This window comes from Ptychodera flava, chromosome 18 (assembly GCF_041260155.1).
Source record: "Ptychodera flava strain L36383 chromosome 18, AS_Pfla_20210202, whole genome shotgun sequence".
Classification (NCBI taxonomy): domain Eukaryota; kingdom Metazoa; phylum Hemichordata; class Enteropneusta; family Ptychoderidae; genus Ptychodera; species Ptychodera flava.
Genome location: NC_091945.1, coordinates 39,289,028 through 39,312,563, shown reverse-complemented (window position 1 = coordinate 39,312,563; position 23,536 = coordinate 39,289,028). Strand labels below are relative to the sequence as shown.

Below are 23,536 nucleotides of genomic sequence, written 5' to 3'. Positions count from 1 at the left end.
GAAGTGCACGCCCAGGACCCCTTGGCAACGATGGAATTTGGCAGAAGCATGCTTAGCAACAACGGAAAAATCACATATCTGCGTCCGCACTGTGTACACCAAATATAAAAGCTGTCTGTCCAGGGGCTTTAAAAATGAAATATTAAGATTTTTTGACCAAAAATGACAAGCAACCTGACGGCCGATATAGCTCCGCTGTGTTTATGTAGAGAATAACTATTTTTGACACATGTTGATGAAGAAGGTTGAAACCTTTGATAGCTTATTTCCGTGGCAGGAAAAAAGTAGCGGCTCAAATAACTGCAAAAATACACGATTGAAGATTTGAATATATCACATTAAATCATCCCTAAGAACATGTCAACCAAAGTTATCTGACGAGTAGTTTTTTGAGAATGAAATTTTCTGACCAAAAATGGCAAAAAATGCCCGAAGAAATAAAAATTGACGATTTCACCATAATTTTAATAAATCATATATTAAAATAATCCCTTGGAACCTGTATACCAAATATCAAAGCTATCAGACTTGCAGTTTTTGAGAACCAAATTTTTTGACCAAAAATGGCAAAAATTGCCCTAAAAATATATAATTGCAGATTTCATCATAATTTTAAAATATCATATTGAGTTTATCTGTATAAACCTGCATATCAAATTTTAAAGCTATCAGTCCAGTAGTTTTGGAGAAATACATTTTTTGACCAAAAATGGCAAAAATTGCCTTTCATTATAATTTTAATATATATCATATTGAGTTTATCTGTATAAACCTGCATATCAAATTTTAAAGCTATCAGTCCAGTACTTTTGGAGAAATACATTTTTTGACCCAAAAATGGCCAAAATTGCCCCAAAATACAAAATTGCAGATTTCATCATAATTTCAATAAATATCAAGTTTATCTGTAGGAACCTCTATACCACATTTCAAAGCTATCAGATGAGTAGTTTTGGAAATACATATTTTTTGACCAAAAATGGCAAAAATTGCCCCAAAATTAAAGAATTACAGATTTCATCAGAAATTCAATATATATTACTTAGTTTATCTATAGAAACCTGTATACCAAATTTCAAAGCTATCAGACCAGTCCTTTTTAGAGAAACACATTTTTTGACCAAAAATGGCAAAAATTGCCTTAGAAATACAAATTTGCATATTTCTACACAATTTGAACAAATCTGAAGTAGATCATCCCTTTAGGACCTATGTACCAAATATCAAAGCTATCTGACCAGTAGTTTTGAAGAAGAAGATTTTTAAAGATTTTTTGACCAAAAATGACAAAAATTGCCTTAAAAATAAAAATATGCACATTTCACCATGATTTGAACAAATCTAAATGAAGTGACTGTCACCCTAAGTAAACTGCATATAAAATTTCAAAGCAATCGAACAAGCGGTTTCAGAGAAGATGATTTTTTTCATCAAAAAAAGCAAAATATGCCCCAAAAATACAAATTTCATGATGATTTGAACAAACTTATGTGAGGTCATCCCAAGTGAACTGCATATGAAATTTCAAAGCAATCAGACTTGCGGTTTCAGAGGAGAAGGCAATTGTTGACTGACGATGGACTATGACAGAAAATCAACCTATTTGATAAGCTCCGCGTTGCTGACTGCGGAGCTAATAATGAATGAACTTTCCCAATTAGGGACATATATCTTGATTGGCATGATCAAAGTTGACGAAACTTGCTATGTATATTTGAGATATGCAGAAGTAACAATCATGAAGGCTGTTTTGCCAGGTTTAGATAACTTATCACTACTTTCAATATTTAAATAACATTCCTAATTAGGGATATGTATCTGAATTGACTTGATCAAAGTTGACAATACTTGTGATGGACATTGACAATACTAAGTTAAAACATTATTGAAAGTTTTTTGTATTTCTACTTCAGCTAATTAATAATTTGCAAATTTTAAGGATTTTCCTTTAATATTAGGGATAGCTAGCTGGATCAGCTTAATCAAAGTTGACAAAACATGCTACTTACATTGAAGACACTACGACATAACATTATTGGAGCTATTTAGCATTCTTCCTTCAGCTAATTACTAATTTCTATATTTAATGAACTTTCCTAATTAAGGATATATATCTTGATTAACTTAACCAAAGTTGATGAAACTTGCTATTTACATTGTAAATACTGTGATATAATGTTACCAAGTTCGGAGTAGATTTTTAGCTACGCTCTCAGCCACTGATTTTCTGTCGTCACCCGTTATCGTTATCCGTCAACAATTGCCTTCTCTAAAACCACAAGTCCGATTGCTTTGAAATTTGATATGCAGTTCACTTGGGGTAACGTCACTTAAATTTGTTCAACTCGTAGTGAAATTTGCATATTTGTATTTTGGGGGCATTTTTTGCTATTTAGGTAACAAAATAAGGTGTAAACATGCACATTCAGTAAATTTGGCCTTTTTATTAGTTGAAAAAAACTGAATTGTCGTCACTACAAAACAACGGAGACACAGGAATTTTTTTCAATGTATTTTGGGGATTATGTTGGACAAACAAATGGGACGTTTTTTTTCTAAGAAGGCTATTTCTCATGCTATCGGCCTTCAAACTTTATTGTCCTGATATTGATGGGTATCCATATCTTTCTAATGGTTATTAGCAGAAGGGGGACATCCACGCAAAAACTATCCAGTAGCTAGCATTATTGAATGCCTTGGAATATATTTTTGTACAAAAACCAGGGAGAAAATGCTTGAGTAGATTTTGGTTTTGAAAATTGTAAGAAATTAATTTATTATTAAATATTAAATTAAATGGTGTCATATTTCTCAATATTGTGACATATTTACGATAATTTATTTCTTTTTCCAAATCCTGAACTTTTAAGTCTGTATCTTCATTTAAACTATGAAGAAATAAAATTTAATATCATGAACCTTTGGGATCAAAAATACTATTACCAAACACCTTAAAAGTGTATAAATAATAAGAAAGTACAATAAAGAAGTACAAAGTATATGCTATTTAAATTTCATGCATCTAGCAATCCTAAAACCTCAGGCTGAGGTCTGAGGATAGCATGAGCTACAGATACTTTGTACTTGTCTTTGACAAGAAGAGAGTCTGTATCGATTTCAGTGCAATTTACTGATTTATTCATTGTTCAATACTACACACAGACTAGCCGGGAACACTGAATGTGGGGATTATCTAATATATGCCCCACCTGAAATACGAGTATTTTATAAATCATAAATCACAGCAATGTACTTCAAGTACAACTAAAAAGCTGACAGCATTCATAAAACATCAATCCTACGCCATTGCGTACACACCTTGTTATGTATGTTTGTTTACAGTACATTTTTGGATCCATTCATATGAGTACTGTCTATATTTTCAAAGACTGATGATAATCACTTTGCTTGTAGTCATACGCTTGAGAGCAGTATAACATAATTAACCTGATACTTTTAAAAGCAAGAATTTCTTACAGTATGCACATTTCTTACACTGCTTTTTTGACGTTATTGATGACATAGCTATTGCTAGATCAACTCCTTATTGGAACTGTTGCAGCTTCTTTTTGCAGTCTGACATATACAAGACCGCTGAACCATTTGTTTTGAACAGCATGCTATTGTTTGGAAAAAACATGATCAACTGGCAGCCACACACTGTAAGAAAAGTTTACATGCATACCTAAATCATAGTACAATCACTGTGTTCTTATACAGGTTCGATTGAAATCAGCTGAGAGTTCCCAGTAATTGCTTCCCCTATTGAAAACAAAGTAAGTCTTTATAAGGAAATCTACATAAACTAAAATTTAAGCTTTTAACTAGGACAAGCTAATTTGAAAGGTATTAAACATGAAAGGAAAACCCAAATCATCATGCTTTTCCTAATCAAAAACAAGGTATTCCCTTGGAACCACTTGACCAAATGTTAAGATTTTGTGGTGGAAAGTGAGAAAACCAAATGTACGTATGCTATGTCAAACATTGAATGGTAAAATTTTAGAGCTGTTTTTATTCACAAATGGTCAAATCGATATACAACATAAGACATGCATGCTTCAGCCTTGTTTCAGTAAATTTAAATGATCATAAATGCATCTCTAGGCCTCTAAATTTCAGAGAACATGCTTCAATATAACAGTTGACTGATGATGATGGATGTTCACCTTGATATGATAATCTTACATCACGTAAAACACTGATTGAAAACAATTGTCTTACAACATCTTAACAGTATTTTGCCAACCCTGACGACATAGGAAGGAAAACTGCAAAATAAGTGTAATACTCAGAATATAATTTTAAAGTGATGACTGAAGAAATATTAAATTCATTCTTCTGTTAACAACTGCCATAGATTAAACCTGCCTGGAGATTGTTATTATTGATTATTGTTATTGTTATTATGTATGTCTTATACAAATAGACAAACACTATGTCATCTAAGAGAACATATGAGAAAATAACTGAATCCAATTCTCCTGTTTATTTTCAATATAACCACTACGGTTTCAACTTCAAAATCTTATCTTAAAACATCTCATAAGTATGGCTGCAACTATGATTAATGTGAATAAATAATACACACTGAATATTGAAGAGATTACAGTAAAAACCCGATCAATTTGACCACCCTATTAATTCGACCACCCTATTTTTTTCACAAAACATAATTTTATTTGGGCCCTTTCAAATCGACAACCGACTAAAATTGGGACTTTCTCGATATCTATTAATTCGACCGAATTACATACCCTTCAAAAACTTCCTTCAGTTGGTGAATGAACGATATTTAAGACATCGAAACCACCGTTACGAATACGATGAACCGCGGGTCAGACAAAAAGGCAGAAATGAGAACAACAAAGGGCTTTGTAAACGGCTTTCAGATTGGTTTTCATTGGGTCACATGATTATTTTCGCTGAGTGGGAAACCTCAGTGATTTAGTGAGCTGGATCTCAGTCGCCGCTTTCGAAATATGCGTGAAGTTTCAGCGTGTGTGAAGTACCAGCCCTCTAGTCTCTGGTTTTGTAACTATTTTCTCACCTTAATATCGAAGAAAGTAAGAATAAATTACCTACTTTCTCCCTTTCTCATTGTCTTTTCCGAATTCTTACAATCCCGTGTCGATTGAAATTTACAGACTCTTTCTGTGTGTGAATCAATATCCCTTCCTAATTTGACAGATATTATGTTCTAAACCACACGTTGCTTTGTACCTAAAACACATAGACAGATGTGCCCCGTGCACTAAAAGAATGAGTTTGCGAAATCTTTTGCGAACGCTGAAAAAATTGCTGAGGAAAAATCGATGTTACATGTCGGTAAATACGGCCGCTGCGCAGCGTGCGTTCTTACCAACTGGGAACAGACTACTATTTTCAAACGCAAATGGGGACAGTGTCAAGGAAAGAGTAAGACGACGACTTATTTTTTCAAGCTGAAGAAAATGCTCTTTCTGGCTGTTTTAATGACTCAATCGAATATTTTGTACCCAATTAATAAATCATACACAATCTCAATTCTCGGTTTTGTGGCAATTTTTGTCGACCGATAAAAGTCTTTCATCTTCAATATTCCATTTCAAATTTCACCTATATAATATCCTAACCTCCTGTGACTTTCCTTCTAAACGTTGATTTGCCTTGTGCACCAAAAGAGATGCTGTATTTTATGCCAAACGATGAAAAGATAGCTAGAGAAACAACCATGTATCATCAGTATACCGACGGCAGGCGAAACCCGGACGGCCATACCGATTGGGGACAGAGCAGAGTAGATCGAAACGCAAACGGGGTGTTATTATAGGAAAGGCGGTGACTTATTTTAAAGCTGAATAAAATGCTGTCTCTGGTTGTGTAAGTCTGTAGATCGAAATATATATTTTGTTCCCATTTGATTAATCATGGGGGATGGCAGTCTCGATCTCCCCTTTATGGTTCGATATTTACTGACTCGTTTCCTTCTCATTTTTGTCAATCGATGAAAGCATTTTCGTCTAGCTTCCTTATTCAATCTTACTTTGACCGATGTTTTATCCTGACCGACAGTGTCATTAGTTTTGACCAACGTACAAAGACGTTGCCCATGCGCCCGGTTGACGAGATATTTTGCAAAACGGTGAAGAAACATATTATTTATTTATTAGCCGTGTTCACAATAATGACACCGGGCCGCTCAGAAAGAAAGAGAAGGACAAGAAAATGTATAACACTGAAATATTTGAACTCGTACGGCCATACTGTATGCATGAGGGCCCGGGAGACATCGATGTCAGTCTTTCCGGACTGTTTACATGTTGCATAGGGGATATCAAAGGAATTGAATCAGTTGGTTGAATAAAACAAAATTTTTCGGACATATTTTATGTCAATGTTGTCAATGTCGGACTTTTGATTCGATTGAGAAACCAGAATCACCTACAGAGATGTCTGTATTAAACACGGACCAGAATTCGGAATAGTTTGTTGTGCTACTGCCGGTCTCCAGTCGTGGTGTCTCTCCCATAAAATTTCGAAGCTATAGGCCTACACTTGTCGTTTCGATTCACAGGTAGCAGTACACCGATGACCAGATATTGTATGTTCTTTGCCACCGTGTCTCCCCGTGATCGATGAATGTCCTTGAACCTATGGACGTGACCATTGTTTTACTGCGCCCATAGCGTGTAAACCCCTGCTCGTTCCCAGCAGAGTACTTTTTTAAAGTTCTGTACATCAGTGTACACTGTGTGTATAAGCCCTAAACCTAGTTTAATTCAATTATGGAAAGGTATTAGTAAAGAATAAAGGGTCGTTACAGTTGCTAAATTGCGAGAAAAACGGCATGTTTTTCCAGTACTTTTACAGTTCTGTGCTTTCCATCCCCGTTACTCAAATAGAATAGTCCTATTCACAAGCGCTATTGTTTTAAATCACGTCCAGGATGTGCTGTTGATTTTCATTCTTTCGTGCAATGTCATTCGTTTGAAGCAATTATCCTTTCCTTTCATTTGACCGCTCTGTGGGACTCTTCTGGATATGTGTTTTGGAAAAAAGAACTCTACAGTGAAAGACATAAACTTCGACGGTGATAGGTATACAATATCGGCTCGATGTGCGAAGATATACAGATTACAAGTTATTTTAGAAGTTCTCAAAACCAGTAAAAATAACGTAGACGTACATCGCATGCTTTCTCACAACGAACGAGCAGTCGGTTTCCATAGCTACTACATGAAATCCGGCCTCACCGATGTCCCTGTCCTGATTCTGAGAAAACTTTCAAGCTGCGAGTTGAGGTTCAGATTCCGATTTTTTCATATTCAAAAGACTTATTGATTCACAGAGAACGCCCGTCTTGTTTTTAGCACATGAGGGCAATTGAAAATTCAAAGCTAAATAGCCAGTGGGAAAAAATTCGACCGGACGACTCGCTCTCACCAGCGATCGCAATGAAAAAAAAATCAAAGTCTCTGAAGTCGGTATCATTGCTCCGCCATGTTTACTGTTTGTTGTACAGCCAGTTTAAAGTCACAGATTTCTTCACGGTAAAATTCATATAATTGCCATACCGCGAAGTTCCCTGTGCAATATGTCTTATGTCAATATGTCTATTTGGCAGCAAAAGCGTCACGGACATTCGATCGATGGTGATGAACTTTCTCCAGGCCGCGACATGTCACCAGTTACGAACTTTACCGGTTTTCGATACGAAATATGCAATATATTATCAACATTGTTCACGTTGTTTTTGAGTCTGATATCGAATATAACAGGAAAAAACTAACGATTTGAGTGACGATAGAGACCATGCCCGATATGGAAAATTGACATCAACTACTTGCACTGAGCAGTGACCTGAAACTTCAGACTTATATATAAATGTCGACAATATAAAATATCGAAATGCCGGAGAGAGAGAGAGGGAGACAGAGAGGTTTACGCTGACGCGATCTGATTAATACTGTTTCGGATATGATTTCGGTATAGACGATACACAGACATCGAAAATGTACACCTACTTTCCAGAAATTCGATAATCTTATAATAAGAGTAGAATAAATATAAAGTGTTAGTTGAAGTAAATCTTCAGATGTTGGTTTTCCAAAGTTAGACAACACTTACACTTACAGAAATATGGTCGTCATAGTCTTCTCTTAAAAAATATTATCTTCAACACCACGTTTCTTATGATCGGTGATGTCATTTTTATTATTTTTACAAACTTTCAATGCATCAAACGCCATTAGACTATCTCATCTGCCTGTCTGGGAGTTACAATATATTTCCAATGGCTGGCACACGATGTCAACTTACGCGTCGTCCTTCGAGCGGCCGGGTGCAGTGTCACAGATCGCTCCGTCTGTAATCGCGGCCACTTTGATTTTGATGTGACACCTAGGTGCGTTTGAGGTTTTTTGTTACCTAATTTGTCGACCTCACAAATTTCACAGTCCATGCTTTGAAGCAGTCTCAACATGGCAAACATGTCTCGCGTAAATTTCATCCTCGTCATTCCAATTAATTCGACCACTAAATTATTTCGGCAGTTTTAATTTCCTATAAATCGACGATTTTGAAATCGTAATTATTTTTTCTGGTCGAATTGATCGGGTTTTTACGGTACATGGGTATTTCAGTTTCAAAATACTTCTTAATGGAATGAAATCTGATTTTATTCCATAAAGATGTGTGCTAGCTGCCATTGTTCATACATGCAAGAAAAACATTAAAATAAATTAGACAAATATTTCTGCAGCTACACAATTTTAGTTTATTGTTGAAAAGTGATCACTCTTCAACAAAATGCTAATTACAAACTTAATACCTACTTTATGCTATGTTAACCTAATAGCTTAAGTCATGATAGCTTTTTTCTATCAGATATCACACTTTGTATTTAGACATGCATAACCAGATTCATAAGGTTGGTAAAGCCTTGGTGAAATTTAATGAAAATTGTAGTGATAATATCAGAAAGCAGAATCTTTATTTCTTCTGGTCAGCTTTCTTGAAGAATACCATCCATATGAAGAATGCTGTTCACTTGAAAGTGACTTCAAAGAGTATTCTTTGCCATGGCTTCATGCATCTTTGAAACTAGCCACTGAAAAAAGAAACAATAAATACCCATGATGTAAAGTTGCCTGCATGTGTATGAAAAAATAAATCTAACTTAAACATGAGAGGGTAAAAATCATGAATGACCCTTGCCTAATTGCTACATTTAACAGGAAAGCAAAGGAAAGTACATAGGGCATAACACGTATAGTCATATTTTCAAGACAGCATTGACCATACAGTCTTCTGTGAAAGCATGCATCCACAACATCTCTAGAAGTCAATGTTTGTGAAGTAACTTCGACCTCTCTGAGGGTTGCAAATACTATGATCATGATCTATAAAACCAGTGCATTGATATACTATGGACATATGATGCGCTTTACCAAAATATTTCTTTGTTTAAATTAACTTCCTAGAGCCTGAATCAGTTCTGCTGTGATATACAATGTTGCATGTTTCTTTACGATTTAAACAAAACTGATGAAGATCATCACTAAGGACCTTGACATCAAACTTAAAAGCAACCTGACAAGCGGTGTAAAAAAGAGAAGATTGACCAAAAAAACCAGGAAATTGGCCCAAAATTCCAAATCAGAAACTTCACACCAAAACAAACCTGACTGAGGTCACCCTAAGGAACATGCATACCAAGTTTCAGAGCAATAAGACGAGCTGTTTCAGAGATTTTTTGACCAAAAATTGAAGAAATTTCCCCAAAATTACAAATATGAAAACTTCATCACAATTTAAATAAACCCTACTGACCCCCTCAAGAACATGCATACCAAGTTTCAAAGCAATCAAAAAGGTGGTTTCAGAGAAGAAGATTTTTTGACCAAAATTTCGGAAAGTTGCCAAAAAATTAGAAATATATATTTCACCGCAATATAAACAAACTGACTGAGGTCACTCTGAGAAACCAGAAAAAACAAGTCATCGTTGATGACACAGTCCCCGCTTGTCCATTTTGTTATATCTTTGGTGTCTAGGTAGCTGTGGTCTAGGTAGCTGTGGAATGACATTGATGCAACGGGTGCATCAGGCCTGTGACTTGCATAATAAAGTAATCTGAGGAACGTTCAATAAATGACTCATCTCTGCCGGTAATGACAAAGGAACTTTTGATTACATCACACATAACGATGCCCTCACTGCCTCTAGTGTCATGACGGCACATACTATATAACACATGGTTTGGTGGAATTTTTGAAATGGTATGGGATCAGGTATGTTGTTGTAATCAGCCATTTCAGATCATATAATGAAACAAATTAATTTGCACAAGAATGCAGCCATAGTATTTTATCTTTGTATCACGTTTGAACAAAATCAGTCCATCAAGGGACAGTGACCTATGTTTATGTTTCAAAGACATAAACAAGCGACCTAGCGGCCGATATAGCTCCGCTGTGTTTATGTAGAGAATAACTATTTTTGACACATGTTGATGAAGAAGGTGGAAATCTTTGATAGCTCAATGCAGTGGCCAGAAAAAAGTGGCTAAAATAAGCTGCAAAAATACACAATTGAAGATTTCATCATACTTTGAATATATCACATCGGATCATCCTTAAGAACATGTCAACCAAAGCAATCTGATGAGTAGTTTTTTGAGAATAAAATTTTCTGACCAAAAATGACAACAATTGACCCCAAAAATAAAAATTGCAGATTTCATCATAATTTCAAAATGACCAAATTTAGTTCATCTATAGAAACCTGTATACCAAATTTCAAAGCTGTTAGACCAGTACTTTTTGAGAAACACATTTTTTGACTAAAAATGGGAAAAATTGCCCCAAAAATTCAAAATTGCAGATTTTATCATTATTTCAATAAATATCATTTAGTTTATCTATAGAAATCTGTATACCAAATTTCAAAGCTATCAGATGAGTAGTTTTGGAAATATACATTTTTGGACCAAAAATGGCAAAAATTGCCCCCAAAATACAAAATTACAGATTTCATCAGAAATTCAATATATATTTTTTAGCTCATCTGTAGAAACCTGTATACCAAATTTCAAAGCTATCAGACCAGTACTTTTTGAGAAACACATTTTTTGACTAAAAATGGCAAAAATTGCCCCAAAATTACAAAATTGCAGATTTCATCATAATTTCAATAAATATCATTAAGGTGATCTGTAGGAACCTGTATACCAAATTTCAAAGCTGTTAGACCAGTACTTTTTGAGAAACACATTTTTTGACTAAAAATGGCAAAAATTGCCCCAAAATTACAAAATTGCAGATTTCATCATAATTTCAATAAATATCATTAAGGTGATCTGTAGGAACCTGTATACCAAATTGCAAAGCTATCAGATGAGTAGTTTTGGAAATACACACTTTTTGACCAAAAATGGCAAAAAGTGCCCCAAAAATACAAAATTACAGATTTCATCAGAAATTCAATATATATTACTTAGCTCATCTATAGAAACCTGTATACCAAATTTCAAAGCTATCTGACCAGTTCTTTTTGAGAAATACATTTTTTACCAAAAATGGCCAAAATTGCCTTTAAAATGCAAATTTGCATATTTCTGCACAATTTGAACAAATCTGAAAAAGATCATCCCTAGGGACATATGTACCAAATATCAAAGCTATCTGACTGGTAGTTTTGAAGAAGAAGATTTTTAAAGATTTTTTGACCAAAAATAACAAAAATTGCCTTAAAAATACAAATATGCAAATTTCACCATGATTTGAACAAATCTGACTTAAATTACCATAAGTAAACTGCATATCACATTTCAAAGCAATCGGACAAGCGGTTTCAGAGAAGAAGATTTTTTTACCAAAAACACCAAAAAATGCCCCAAAAATACAAATATGCAAATTTCACCACGATTTGAACAAACTTAAGTGAAGTCACCCCAAGTGAACTGCATATAAAATTTCAAAGCAATTGGACTTGCGGTTTTAGAGGAGAAGGCAATTGTTGACGCACGACGGACGACGGACGACGGAGACGACGACGACGGAAAATCAACCTATTTGATAAGCTCTGCGTCGCTGACAGCGGAGCTAAAAAATCACACCAAAATTGAAATCAAATAGCTGTCTATTGACCATATGGATCATAGCACAAAATTAATAGACATGCATATGTATGCCATAGTACTTTATCTTTGTACCAAGTCTCAACAACTTTGGTTAAGGAATATTTGCATATGACTAAGCCTCAAAGACATGAAAAAATCAAAAAATGACCATCTGGCAGCGATATTGGAAAAAAATACCGCAATTATACGGTGTCGCTCAAATTTGATCAAAATTGCTATATACCCGTATGGGTTACCAATGATCAACAATAAATGTTGTTTCTATCTGTTCAGTGGAGGAAAATTCTACGTTGATGTTATGACAATGATTTCTGCACAGTACAACCAGAAAAACAACAAGAAATATTTAAACCAGAAAAACAAGAATGACAAAAGTAATTAAGGTCTGAAACTTTAGGTACTGGAGGTCAACTTTAGTAACATGCATAGCAGAAACAAGCCCCTCTTAGTTTGACTATAGACGGTCTTCCCCCCTCTACTGTCTATGGTTTCAGCAGGTCTGTTAATATGTAACAGTTCATAAACAATGACAGGAAATGACTCAAGATCAGTGGAGTTGGCCTGTTTCTTACTGGCATGCCATCACTCCTGCACATTTGCAGGATTTCACTTTTTCTTACCTCATTTGCACATTTTTGACACTGATGTGTTCATTTGAACAAATTCACATTTCAACCCCTGCATCTACCTGTACACCAAATACTGAGGTGGTAGCTTTGGTGGTATGGGAGCCTTTGTGTGTGACGGACATACATCTGCACATACATACCCACAAATATACAGACATACAGACGCCACTGACTCATCATATTAGCTCTTTTTGGTATTTATATACAAAACCAAATATGAGCTAAAAATGACAATCTGGCAGCCATATTGGAACATGTCACGAAGTAACAAGCACCATGTACGCCATAGTGCTTGATCTTTGTGCCAAGTTTGGACAAAATGGGTGTAATGACCTTTGAATTACACTTGAAAGACATGCAAAATTCCAACAAAATGGCAGTTCTGCAGCCATATTGGATCCTATCGCAAGGTTAATTGATACATGCATATGTATGCCATAGTGCTTTGCCTTTGTGCCAAGTTTGAACAAAATCGGTGCAAGGATGTTTGAGTTATGGTTCAAAGACATGAAACATAGGGCCAAAGTCCCTGAAGCTACTATAGACATGGATACAAAATTAAGTATTTCCTGACTGTATGAAATTATCTCACTAAGGTCAATCTAGGGACTTGTAAACCAATTAATATTAAAGCTGTCTGACCAGCGGTTTTGAAAAAACAAGCGACCCAACAGTTGACAGAGCTCTGCTGTGTCATGTAGAGAATAACCTTTTGTGACACATGTATTGATGAAGAAGGTGGATATCTTTGATAGCTCATTTCAGAATGGCCTGACAAAAAATGGAAAAAAAATTCCTTAAAATACACATTTGCATATTTCATCACAATTTTAACAAATCTCGGTTGGGTTATCCCTAGGGACCTGTATACCAAATAACAAAGCTGTCTGACCAGTTGTTATGAAGAAGAAGATTTTTTACCAAAAAACGCCTTTTTGGCGCTAATTTGCCTATTTTCAACAATATCAAAAAATTAATACAAATGGTTTCTCAAAATCATATATTTTACCTACACAACAAATATCAATTCAGTAAGTACTGCAGTTCTCAAGATATTTGAGTGGACAGATGCCTCACAAACGGACATACATTTATATAGCTGTCTGACCAGCGGTTATGAAGCAGAAGATTTTTTACCAAAAACGCCTTTTTTGGCATTAATTTGCCTATTTTCAACAATATCAAAAAATAAAAAAAAACAGTTTCTAAAAATCCTATTTTTCATCTACACAAGAAATATCAAATCAGTAAGTACAGCGGTTCTCAAGATATTTGAGTGGACGGACGCCTCACAAACGGACATACATACATACATACATACATACATACAGACTGACGACGGACGCCGGACGGATACCCATCCCAATAGCTTCTATAGACTATAGTCTACAGTAGCTAAAAAATCGCGAAAAAATGGCCGCCTGTCAGCCATATTGGATCATATCACGAAATAAATTGGTGTTCATATGAAGGGCATAATGTTTTGCTTTTGTTTCAAATTTGAACAAAATCGGTTCAAGGATGTCTGAGTTATGGTCAAAAGACATGAAAAATCGCAACAAAATGGCTGCCTCACGCCCATATTGGATCGTATCGCAATATAATTCGACAAGCATATGTAGGCGATAGTGTTATGCCTTTTTGCCAAATTTGAACAGAATCTGCTCAAGGATGTCTGTGTTATGGTCCAAAGACATGAAAAATCGCAACAAAATGGCCGCCTCGCGCCCATATTGGATCGTATCACAAAATAAATCGAAATGCATCTGTAGGTGATAGTGCTTTGCCTTTGTGCCAAGTTTGAACATAATCAGTTCATGGATGTTTGAGTTATGGTTCAATGACATGAAAAAATTGCAAAAAATGTGGCTGCCTCGCGGCCATATTCAATTGTTTCGTGAAATAACTTGACGTGCATATCAAGGTCATAGTGCTTTGCCTTTGTGCCAAGTTTGAACAAAATCAGTATATGGATGTTTGAGTTATGGTTCAAAGACATGAAAAATCGCAAAAAAAATGGCCGCCTAGCGGCCATATTCGATCGTATCACTAAATAAATTGACATGCACATGTAGATCATAGTGCTTTCCTTTTGTCTCAAGTTTGAACAAAATCAATTCTCAGATGTTTGAGTTAATATTCAAAGACATGAAAAATCGCAAAAATATGGCCACCTTGCGGCCATATTGCATCGTATCGCAAAATAAATCTATGTGCATCTGTAGGTCATAGTGCTATGCCTTTGTGCCAAGTTTGAACAAAATTGGTTCAGCAGTGTCTGAGAAACTGTTGATGATGGACGGACGGACGCACACACGCACGCACGCATGGGACCCATTCTATAAGTCCCCGCCGGACTTTGTCCGCAGGGACTAACAAGTTTCAAAGCAATTGGACTAGCTGTTTCAGAGAAGCAGCTAGATTGTTGACCAAAACCAGAAAACATCACTCCAAACATATAAACCTGCAAATTTCACAAGAATTGAAAACACCTAATTAAGACAACCAAAACAAGACCTGATGCATACCGACTTTCAACCAAATATGGCCTGTGGTTACAGAGTTATTGCTATTTGCTGGATTTTGTTCTGGAGTTCAGCTCTCCGCAACTTCTGATACTTCTTCTTCCATCACTTTTTTGTGGACCAAGATCTCAGAAACTGCAGCACGCAGCTATTTGAACCTTGCAGGGCTGAAGTACCCGTGCACCTGATCCTTGAAAGTTTAGTGCATTGTACCAAAGTGCAATTTGCCAAATTCAGGGTCATTGATCTTGTTATTTTTGAGAAGCAGATTTTTGTGATTAAATCTATATTTTTCCGTAGCTAATTAATTATGCAAAATCAAGGTATCTCAGCAACTACTGGGGTTTATGGTTTAAATTTGTTCCTGGTATATATGAGTCAGTATAGGACGACACTTTTTTTGACAACTTTCAGATGTACTTGAATGACAATTGACCTACTTTGATGTATCTTTGTTCCCATCCTAACACTGTTGCACTGAATGACCTGCAATTTGGCATGTTGGTAAAACTCAAAGACCATATTTTTCCATTTCATTACCATGTGAACTGGTCATATGACCTGGCAGCCATCTTGGATAGAAACTTTAAAATCTATCTCAATTGCATAAAGTCTGATCAATCAAAATTCTGTTAAGATACTTAGGTTTGTAGACCAAAGGATCAGGTTCCATATGTGCCGAATTTCAAGGTCACCAGCCCTATTGATTATATAAAGAAGATTTTTAACATATTTTCAGATTTTTCTGTGACCGTTGACCTGCCTTTACCTCGTCACCTAAGCTATGGCCATATCTTATTCTGGTCTGTATAGAAGTCCAATTAAAGCTGTTGTCTATTGAACAGTGACAGTACTAGACCAAAATTCACACTCCAGTTTCAGGGTTTCCCCTGACCTTTTGACCCTCATAGCATTCTATACCCCATTTATTGTGCACGTGTCTAATTTTAGGCTAGCCCACAGAGCTAGAGATCTGATATTTTGTGTATAGGGATAAGTGTGGGAGCAAAGGTTTTTTACACAATGTCATATGACGAAGGCAAAGTGAAAAACCCAGGCCTAGTCGGGCCTAGTCGGGCCCTCTAGGTTGGCGATCTAAAATTTAGCGCGAATTCGAACACGTTGGAAATTCCCGCAGAGACTGAGTTTCACAAAGCTACATTGTGCCTCAGATGGCCCTGTCGCAAGCATTTTGCGTACCCTCGATTGATGATTACTTTTTTGCCACCGAACACAGAATATAGTTTGTGCAGGTTCGATTTTGCTTTTTGCTATTATTTGTCTTATTGAAATTCGTGCGGCGAAATAGCCACTTGTAATTTGCATCGATCGCAGCCTGCCATGCCTCTGCGAGCGCGGGGTTGATTACCGTAAAAACCCTATCAATTCGACCAGAAAAAAATAATTACGATTTGAAATCGTCGAATATGACATCATGTGCCGGCCCTTGAAATATATTGCAACTCTGTGACAGGCAGATTAGATAATCTAAGAGCGTTTAATGCATTAACATTTTGTAAAAATAATAAAAATTGACATCACCGATCATAAGAAACGTGGTGTTGCAGATAATATTTTTTAAGAGAAGTCTCTGACGGCCATTTTCTGTAAGTATGGTCTGACTTCGCAAAGTTGGGAAACCAACATCTGAAGATTTACTTCAACCAATACTTTTGGATTTGTTCTACTCTTATTATAATTTCTGGAAAGTAGATGTACATTTTCGATGTCTGTGTAGCGTCTATACTGAAGTCATATCCGAAAGACTGTAATCAGTTCTCGACAGCGTAAACCTCGAGATCTCTCTCTCTCTCTCTCTCTCTCTCTCTCTCTCTCTCTCTCTCTCCTGGCATTTCGATGTTTTATTTTGTCGACATTTAAATATCAGTTTGAAGTTTCAGGTCACTGCTCAATGCAATAGTTGATGTCAATTTCCCGTATCGGGCATGGTCTCTGTCGTCACTCTAATCGTTAGTTTTTTCCTGTTATATTCGATATCAGACTCAAAACACAACGTGAACAACGCTGATAATATATTGCATCTTTCGTATCAAAAACCGGTAAAGTTCGCAACTGGTGATGTCTGTGACGCTTTTGCTTCCAAATAGACATATTGAAATGCACAGGGAACTTCGTGGTATGGCACTTATATGAATTTTGCTGTGGAGAAAGTCCATGACTTTTAAACTGGCCGTACAACCAACAATAAACATGGCGGAGCAATGATACCGACTTCAGAGACTTTGCAAATTTTTTTCATTGCGAGCGCTGGTGAGACCGAGTCGTCGAATTTTTTTCCCGCTGGCTATTTGGCTTTGAATTTTCAATTGCTCTCATGTGATAATTACAGCTACATGTAAAATCAAGAAAGGCGTTCTCTGTAAATTAATAAGCCTTTTGAATATGAAAAAATCGGACATCTGAACCTCAACACTCAGTTTGAAATTGCTCTCCGAATCAGGACAGGGACATCGGTGAGGCCTGATTTCACGTAGTAGCTATGGAAACCGATGGTTCATTCATTGTAAGAAAGCATGCGATGTACTGCTCCTGCTCGAGCTCCCTTGGCCCGTGGACTTTCGCCGTCTCGCCTCTTCACCGTCTATTACCTAACCATGCCAACAATCGATCACGTAATAGTGTTGAGTCTTCAAATTTGGATACATTAATCTACCAATCATCAACCGTCGAACACATCAAAAACAATGGTCGCGGCCACGGATTCAAGGACGTTCACACAAGGAGACACTATCAATTAGTGGCGCGCAGAAATGTTTTTACTAGTTTTGAGAACTTCTAAAATAACTTGTAATCTGTATACCTTCGCACATCGAACCGATATTGTATGCCTATCACCGTTGAAGTTTGTCTTTCATTGTAGAGTTGTTTTTTATCCAAAACACATTTCCAGAAGAGTCCCACAGAGCAGTCAAATGAAAGGATAATTGCTTCAAACGAATGAAACTGCATAACGAAAGAATAAAAATCAACAGCACATCGTGGACATTAGCACTCGGGAATGGGACTATTCTATTCTAGTGACAGGGACGGAAAGCACAGAACTATAAAGCTAGTGCTGGAAAAACGTTCTGTTTTTCTCGCGATTTTAGCAACTGTAACGACCCTTTATTCTTAAAGTTACTTACCTTTCCATAATAGAATTAAACTAGGTCTAGGGGCTTATGCACACAGTGTACACGGATGTACAGCATAATGTTTTAAAAAGTCCTCTGCTGCATGGGGACGAGCAGGGGTTTACACTCTAACGGATACAGTAAAACGATAGTCACGCCCATAGGTTCAAGGACATTCACGGGGTGACACGATGACAAAGACAGTCGTAAAATTGCTTAGACTAGTTTTAAGAACGTACAATATCTGGTCATCTGTGTACCGCTGTGCATCGAAACGACAAGTGTAGGCCTATAGCTTCGAAATTTTATGGGAGGGACACCACGACTGAGACGGACAGTAGCGGCACAACAAACTATTCCGAATTATGCGTCCGTGTTTAATGTAAACATCTCTGTAGGTGATTCCGGTTTCTCAATCCAATCCAAAGTCCGACATTGACAAAATTGACATAAAAATATGATGTCCGAAAAGTTTTGTTTTATTCAACTAACTGATTCATCTCCTTTGACATCCCCTAAGCTACATGTAAACAGTCCGGAAAGACTGTGACATCGATGTCTCCCGGGCCCCCACGCATATATGGCCATGTTCAAATATTTCTTCACCATTTCGCAAAACATCTTGTCAACTGGGCGCATAGGCCACTTCTTTGTGCGTTAATTGGTCAAAACTAATGGCAGTAAAGGTCAGAATATAACATTGTTCAAAGTAAGATTGAATATGGAAGACGAAAATGCTTTCATAGATTGACAAAAATGAGAAGGAATGAGTCAGTAAATATCGAACTATAAAGGGGAGAACGAGACTTCCACGATTAATCAACTGGGAACTGTATTTCGATCGACAGACTTACACAACCAGAGAGAGCATTTTATTCAGCTTTAAAAATAAGTCACCGCCTTTCCTTTAATAACCCCCATTTGCGTTTCCATCTACTCTGACATGTCCGCAATTGGTATGATTGGCCTCCGGGTTTCGCCTGCCGCACTGACTGATACATGGTTATTTCTTCAGCTATTTTTTCATTGTTTCGCATAAGATACAGCATCTCTTTTCGTTCACAAGGCAAGTTAACGTTTAGAAGGAACCAGTCACAGGAGGTTAGGATATGATATACCATAGGTGAAATTATAATGGAATATTGAAGATGAAAAGACTTATCGGTCTACAAAAATTGCCATAAACCGAGAATTGAGATTGTCTATGATTTATTAATTGGGAACAAAAATATTCGATTGATTCATTAACACAACCAGAAAGAGCATTTTCTTCAGCTTGAAAAAGTAAGTCGTCGTCTTTCCTTGACACTGTCCCCATTTGCGTTTGAAAATATTAGTCTGTTCTCAGTCGGTAAGAACGTACAGGGCGGCGTCGGCCGTACTTGCCGACATGTAACATATCGATTTTTCTTCAGCAATTTTTTTAGCGTTTCGCAAACTTGTCCTTAATGCACGGGGCACATCTGTCTACGTGTTTTAGGAACAAGCAACATGTGGTTTCGAACATAATATCTGTCAAATTAGGAAGGAATATTGATTCACACACAGAAAGAGTCTATATTCGTAACCCTGTTTACATTGTTTTCGACGTCTTGAAATGTCGTTCATTCCGAATGAATGACATTTCAAGACACATTTCAAGTGGCACCAACTGAGGGATTTTTTTTGAAAGCTATGTCATTCAGTCGAATCAATAGGGATTGAGAAAGTCCCAGTTTCTGTCGGATAGTGGCAATATAAAATTATGTTTTGAGAAAAAAATTGGGTGGTCGTACAAGGGTGGTCAAATTGATATGGTTTTTACGGTAATTCTCTTCCGGGTACAAGCACACTTCGCATCGCGACACAGGCACTCCTTAGCTTGGTAGTCTGCTAAGTAGATCGATTTTCGGATCGATCTATTGATCCCGTAGTTGATATGCCCGCCACTGCAACCTAAATGCTAAGTAGATCGATTTTCGGATCGATCTATTGATCCCATAGTCGATATGCCCGCCACTGCAACCTAAATACTACTTAGCAGACTACCCAGCTAAGGAGCGCCTGTCATCGTCATGCATCGCATGATGATTCACGTGTGCTCGACATGCTCTATGTCCTGGGACCGTTTTCTCGAACGTACGTAGCGTGGGGCCGTTCTCACTTGTTACCGTCTTCATATCGTGTTGTGTGCCGAACATGGAAGTATTTACGCATACAAACTAATTTTCTGTCAAATAAAAAAGATATTTCTGAGAATTAACCACACATGTTAGGGTTAATGTCTTTCCCTGCCATTCTCCGCCCATTTTTAGACAGTACAACTGTAAACTCAGACATGCCTAAAAGCATATGGGATACGTTCAGAAAGGCGTATTTATATGTTTACGTGTGTAACCACAGGGGGCAGATGAAAGTCCCCTGGGGTGGGAAGGAGGGTTTGTTTGTGCAACGGTTTACCTTATTTTATTTTATTAATTTTGACTGTGATATTTCAAATAAAGTTCAACTCCAAACCGTCTGACTGCTTTCTTTATTACTACAAGTAATTTTATTAATTTTGACTGTGGTATTTCAAATAAAGATTTCGACTCCACACCGTCTGACTGCTTTATATATTACCGACAAGTCCTTATCTCCTCTCCAACTTGTGTATACACCACTGTAAATGCTCCGAAAACATTGCCAACTTGCTAATCCGCTGTCGGTATCAGCGGATTAAGTGATTGAGTCAACACCACAGCTGTCCCACACGCATTAAAATATTATTTCACTATGTGTGGGACGGCTGTGGTGTTGACTTAATAAGCTAATCCGCTGATACGCTCAGTCATTAACAAGTTGGCAATGTTTACGCAGCAATTAGAGTGGTATGTGCACTGGTTGAAGAGAAGATAAGGAAATGTAGGTATTGGAAACACAGTCAGACAGTTTGGAGTTGAAAGCTTTACTTGAAATATCACAGTCAAAATTAATAAAATCAAATAAGGTAAACCGTTGCACAAAAACCCTCCTCCCCACCCCAGGGGACTTTCATCTGCCCCCCTGTGGTGTAACCGTGTAGCCGGGCGATACCGTGTAGCCGGGCGATCTACTAGCAAAGGGAGCACGAGCACACATGAATTCGCTTTAAATTTTAGATCGCCAACCTAGAGGGCCCGACTAGGCTCGGCTAGGCCCGACTAGGCCTGGGTTTTTCACTTTGCCATATGACAAGGGGGACCTTCGACCTCAATTTCACAAATACGCCTATAAAACCCACACGTGCTGCATTTTTCCTATTTGTTGGGATGAATCACTATATCCTATACTTCATTATAGCAAATGTGAATGCTAGATCATACACTGAAGTCCCATTATATTTACTGAAGTACCCGGGGATGTCTCAATATTCCTATCTAATTACCTCTCAGTACTGATAAGCCACATCCACAACACTACGGGGTGCCTTGGCCATATGGACCATGATGGAAGTCGGCTGGGTTCATTTATTTTACACAATGGAGGAGTTCAAGAAGGTGCAATGCGCAAGTTCAGGATCACTTTCCTCGCTTGAAATTCTTGAAAGAAAAAGAATCAAAAAAGGCCAAGGAAATAGTCCAGACGGAATCAGAACTGAAAGTTTTAGAAGACTTCCAAAGTAAGTCGTTGTTGACTTTGACTTTTGAAATGACACTGCAGGTCTCCTGTGAGCCTTCCCAGATAAGTATCAAGCTAAGACGTCGAAGGGCAAAAACTAACTGCAGCGGGACATTGCTATCCTTTGTACAGCGTACAACAACAACATCAACAGTGTTCCGAAATGCATTGACTCGCATACAGACTGCCAAGAATTCAGCAAGAAGTTGGATGAGAATAGCCACAGTATGTACTCCTCAGTAACGCAGGGTTCCTCAACATGTAGTAAGTCATCAGATGAAGGATCTATTGAAAAGTGAGTATTATATACGTACAAACTTTATCTAATCGTGTAAGCAACACAGTAGACAACTTCTATCAGAATTCCCAGGTTTCATAGTGACTCCTGTGATGTGATAAGATCAAATCATGAGATCGACAAAAAAGGCCTATGCCTCTAAATTTCAGAATATTATTGATAAACAACATTTCTGTCACCAGTAATATTAGGACAGCGAAAAACTCAAAATCATGATAAATATTGCCAGTAATTTTATTCTTATTTTTTTTAATACATTTATTTCTTTTTATAGTTTCTCCTGTCAAGTCTAGAGATGATCAGCAGTCAAGTTTGTGCAACTTTTTACAGGAAGTTAGACACAAACGTCATTGTAAGTGAAAGAAAAAAAAGCGGATGAGTAAGGATGCAAGCAGTTCGTCCAGTTGGGAACCAGACTTTCCCAGGCATAGGCCTAGTAGACGTACAGAGATCATGAAGTTGATGTCCATGGAACATACACGCTCCTCTACGCGATCTTCAACCAGCTAGGCCAAGCTGACATGATTTCTACTGCAGCCAAACACAACCTATGAACATATCACCTTTTGCACAGAGCCGTACAGATCTTGTGAATTCTATGCCGTTTCCACATTTACTACCCCAGATTCCAATCAGTACTTACATATACCTAGGCCTGTATCTGCTTATCCTTCGAACTACGCTCAGATCCAAATATGCAGTACATGCAAACCAGTGCCTTTATAGGTAACATTCAGTTATCACAACCCAGGGGGTGGGGGAGGGGAGAGATGAGCCGGCAAAATCCAGGGGGAGGGGGTCATCTTAAATTCTAAGACTGCAAAGGGGATGGGGTCCTTGTATTTTTCAAACAGTCAATTTTCATACGTATATGTCCCATCAAAAAGCAGGAAATAAAAATGATTCGCTGTATAATTTCATTCCCTGAAGACATTTTACTGTATATCTGGAGAAAAGTATAATTATCTGTCATATAAAATTTTGCATTGGCAACTCTGAGGCTTGTCTTCTTGTAAATCGAGCTGGCTGAGTGCATTGAACAATTCCTATTACTTACATATTGGAGATATGGCAAGTTTTGTCAAGGAAAATATAGAACAGTTCCCAGTAGACTACCATGAAAAGTGAAATAATACTTTCAGGTGAAATTCAAATATCATAATTGTTGTCCACATCTGAACTTTCAAATACCCTATTTGAATCAAGTA

General features: G+C 37.1%; 1 protein-coding gene across 3 annotated transcripts in view; it reads right to left on the bottom strand.

The window, feature by feature from the left end:
* Positions 1-8,880: 8,880 nt before the first annotated feature.
* Positions 8,881-23,536, bottom strand: part of LOC139117744 (intermembrane lipid transfer protein VPS13A-like) — a 445,282-nt gene continuing 430,626 nt past the window's right edge. For all 3 annotated transcript variants that reach the window (XM_070680994.1, XM_070680993.1, XM_070680995.1), the window contains one exon: positions 8,881-9,091. In XM_070680994.1, coding sequence (XP_070537095.1) covers positions 9,044-9,091 — 48 coding nt within the window. In that variant the 3' untranslated portion in view covers positions 8,881-9,043. The remainder of the gene's footprint in view (positions 9,092-23,536) is intronic.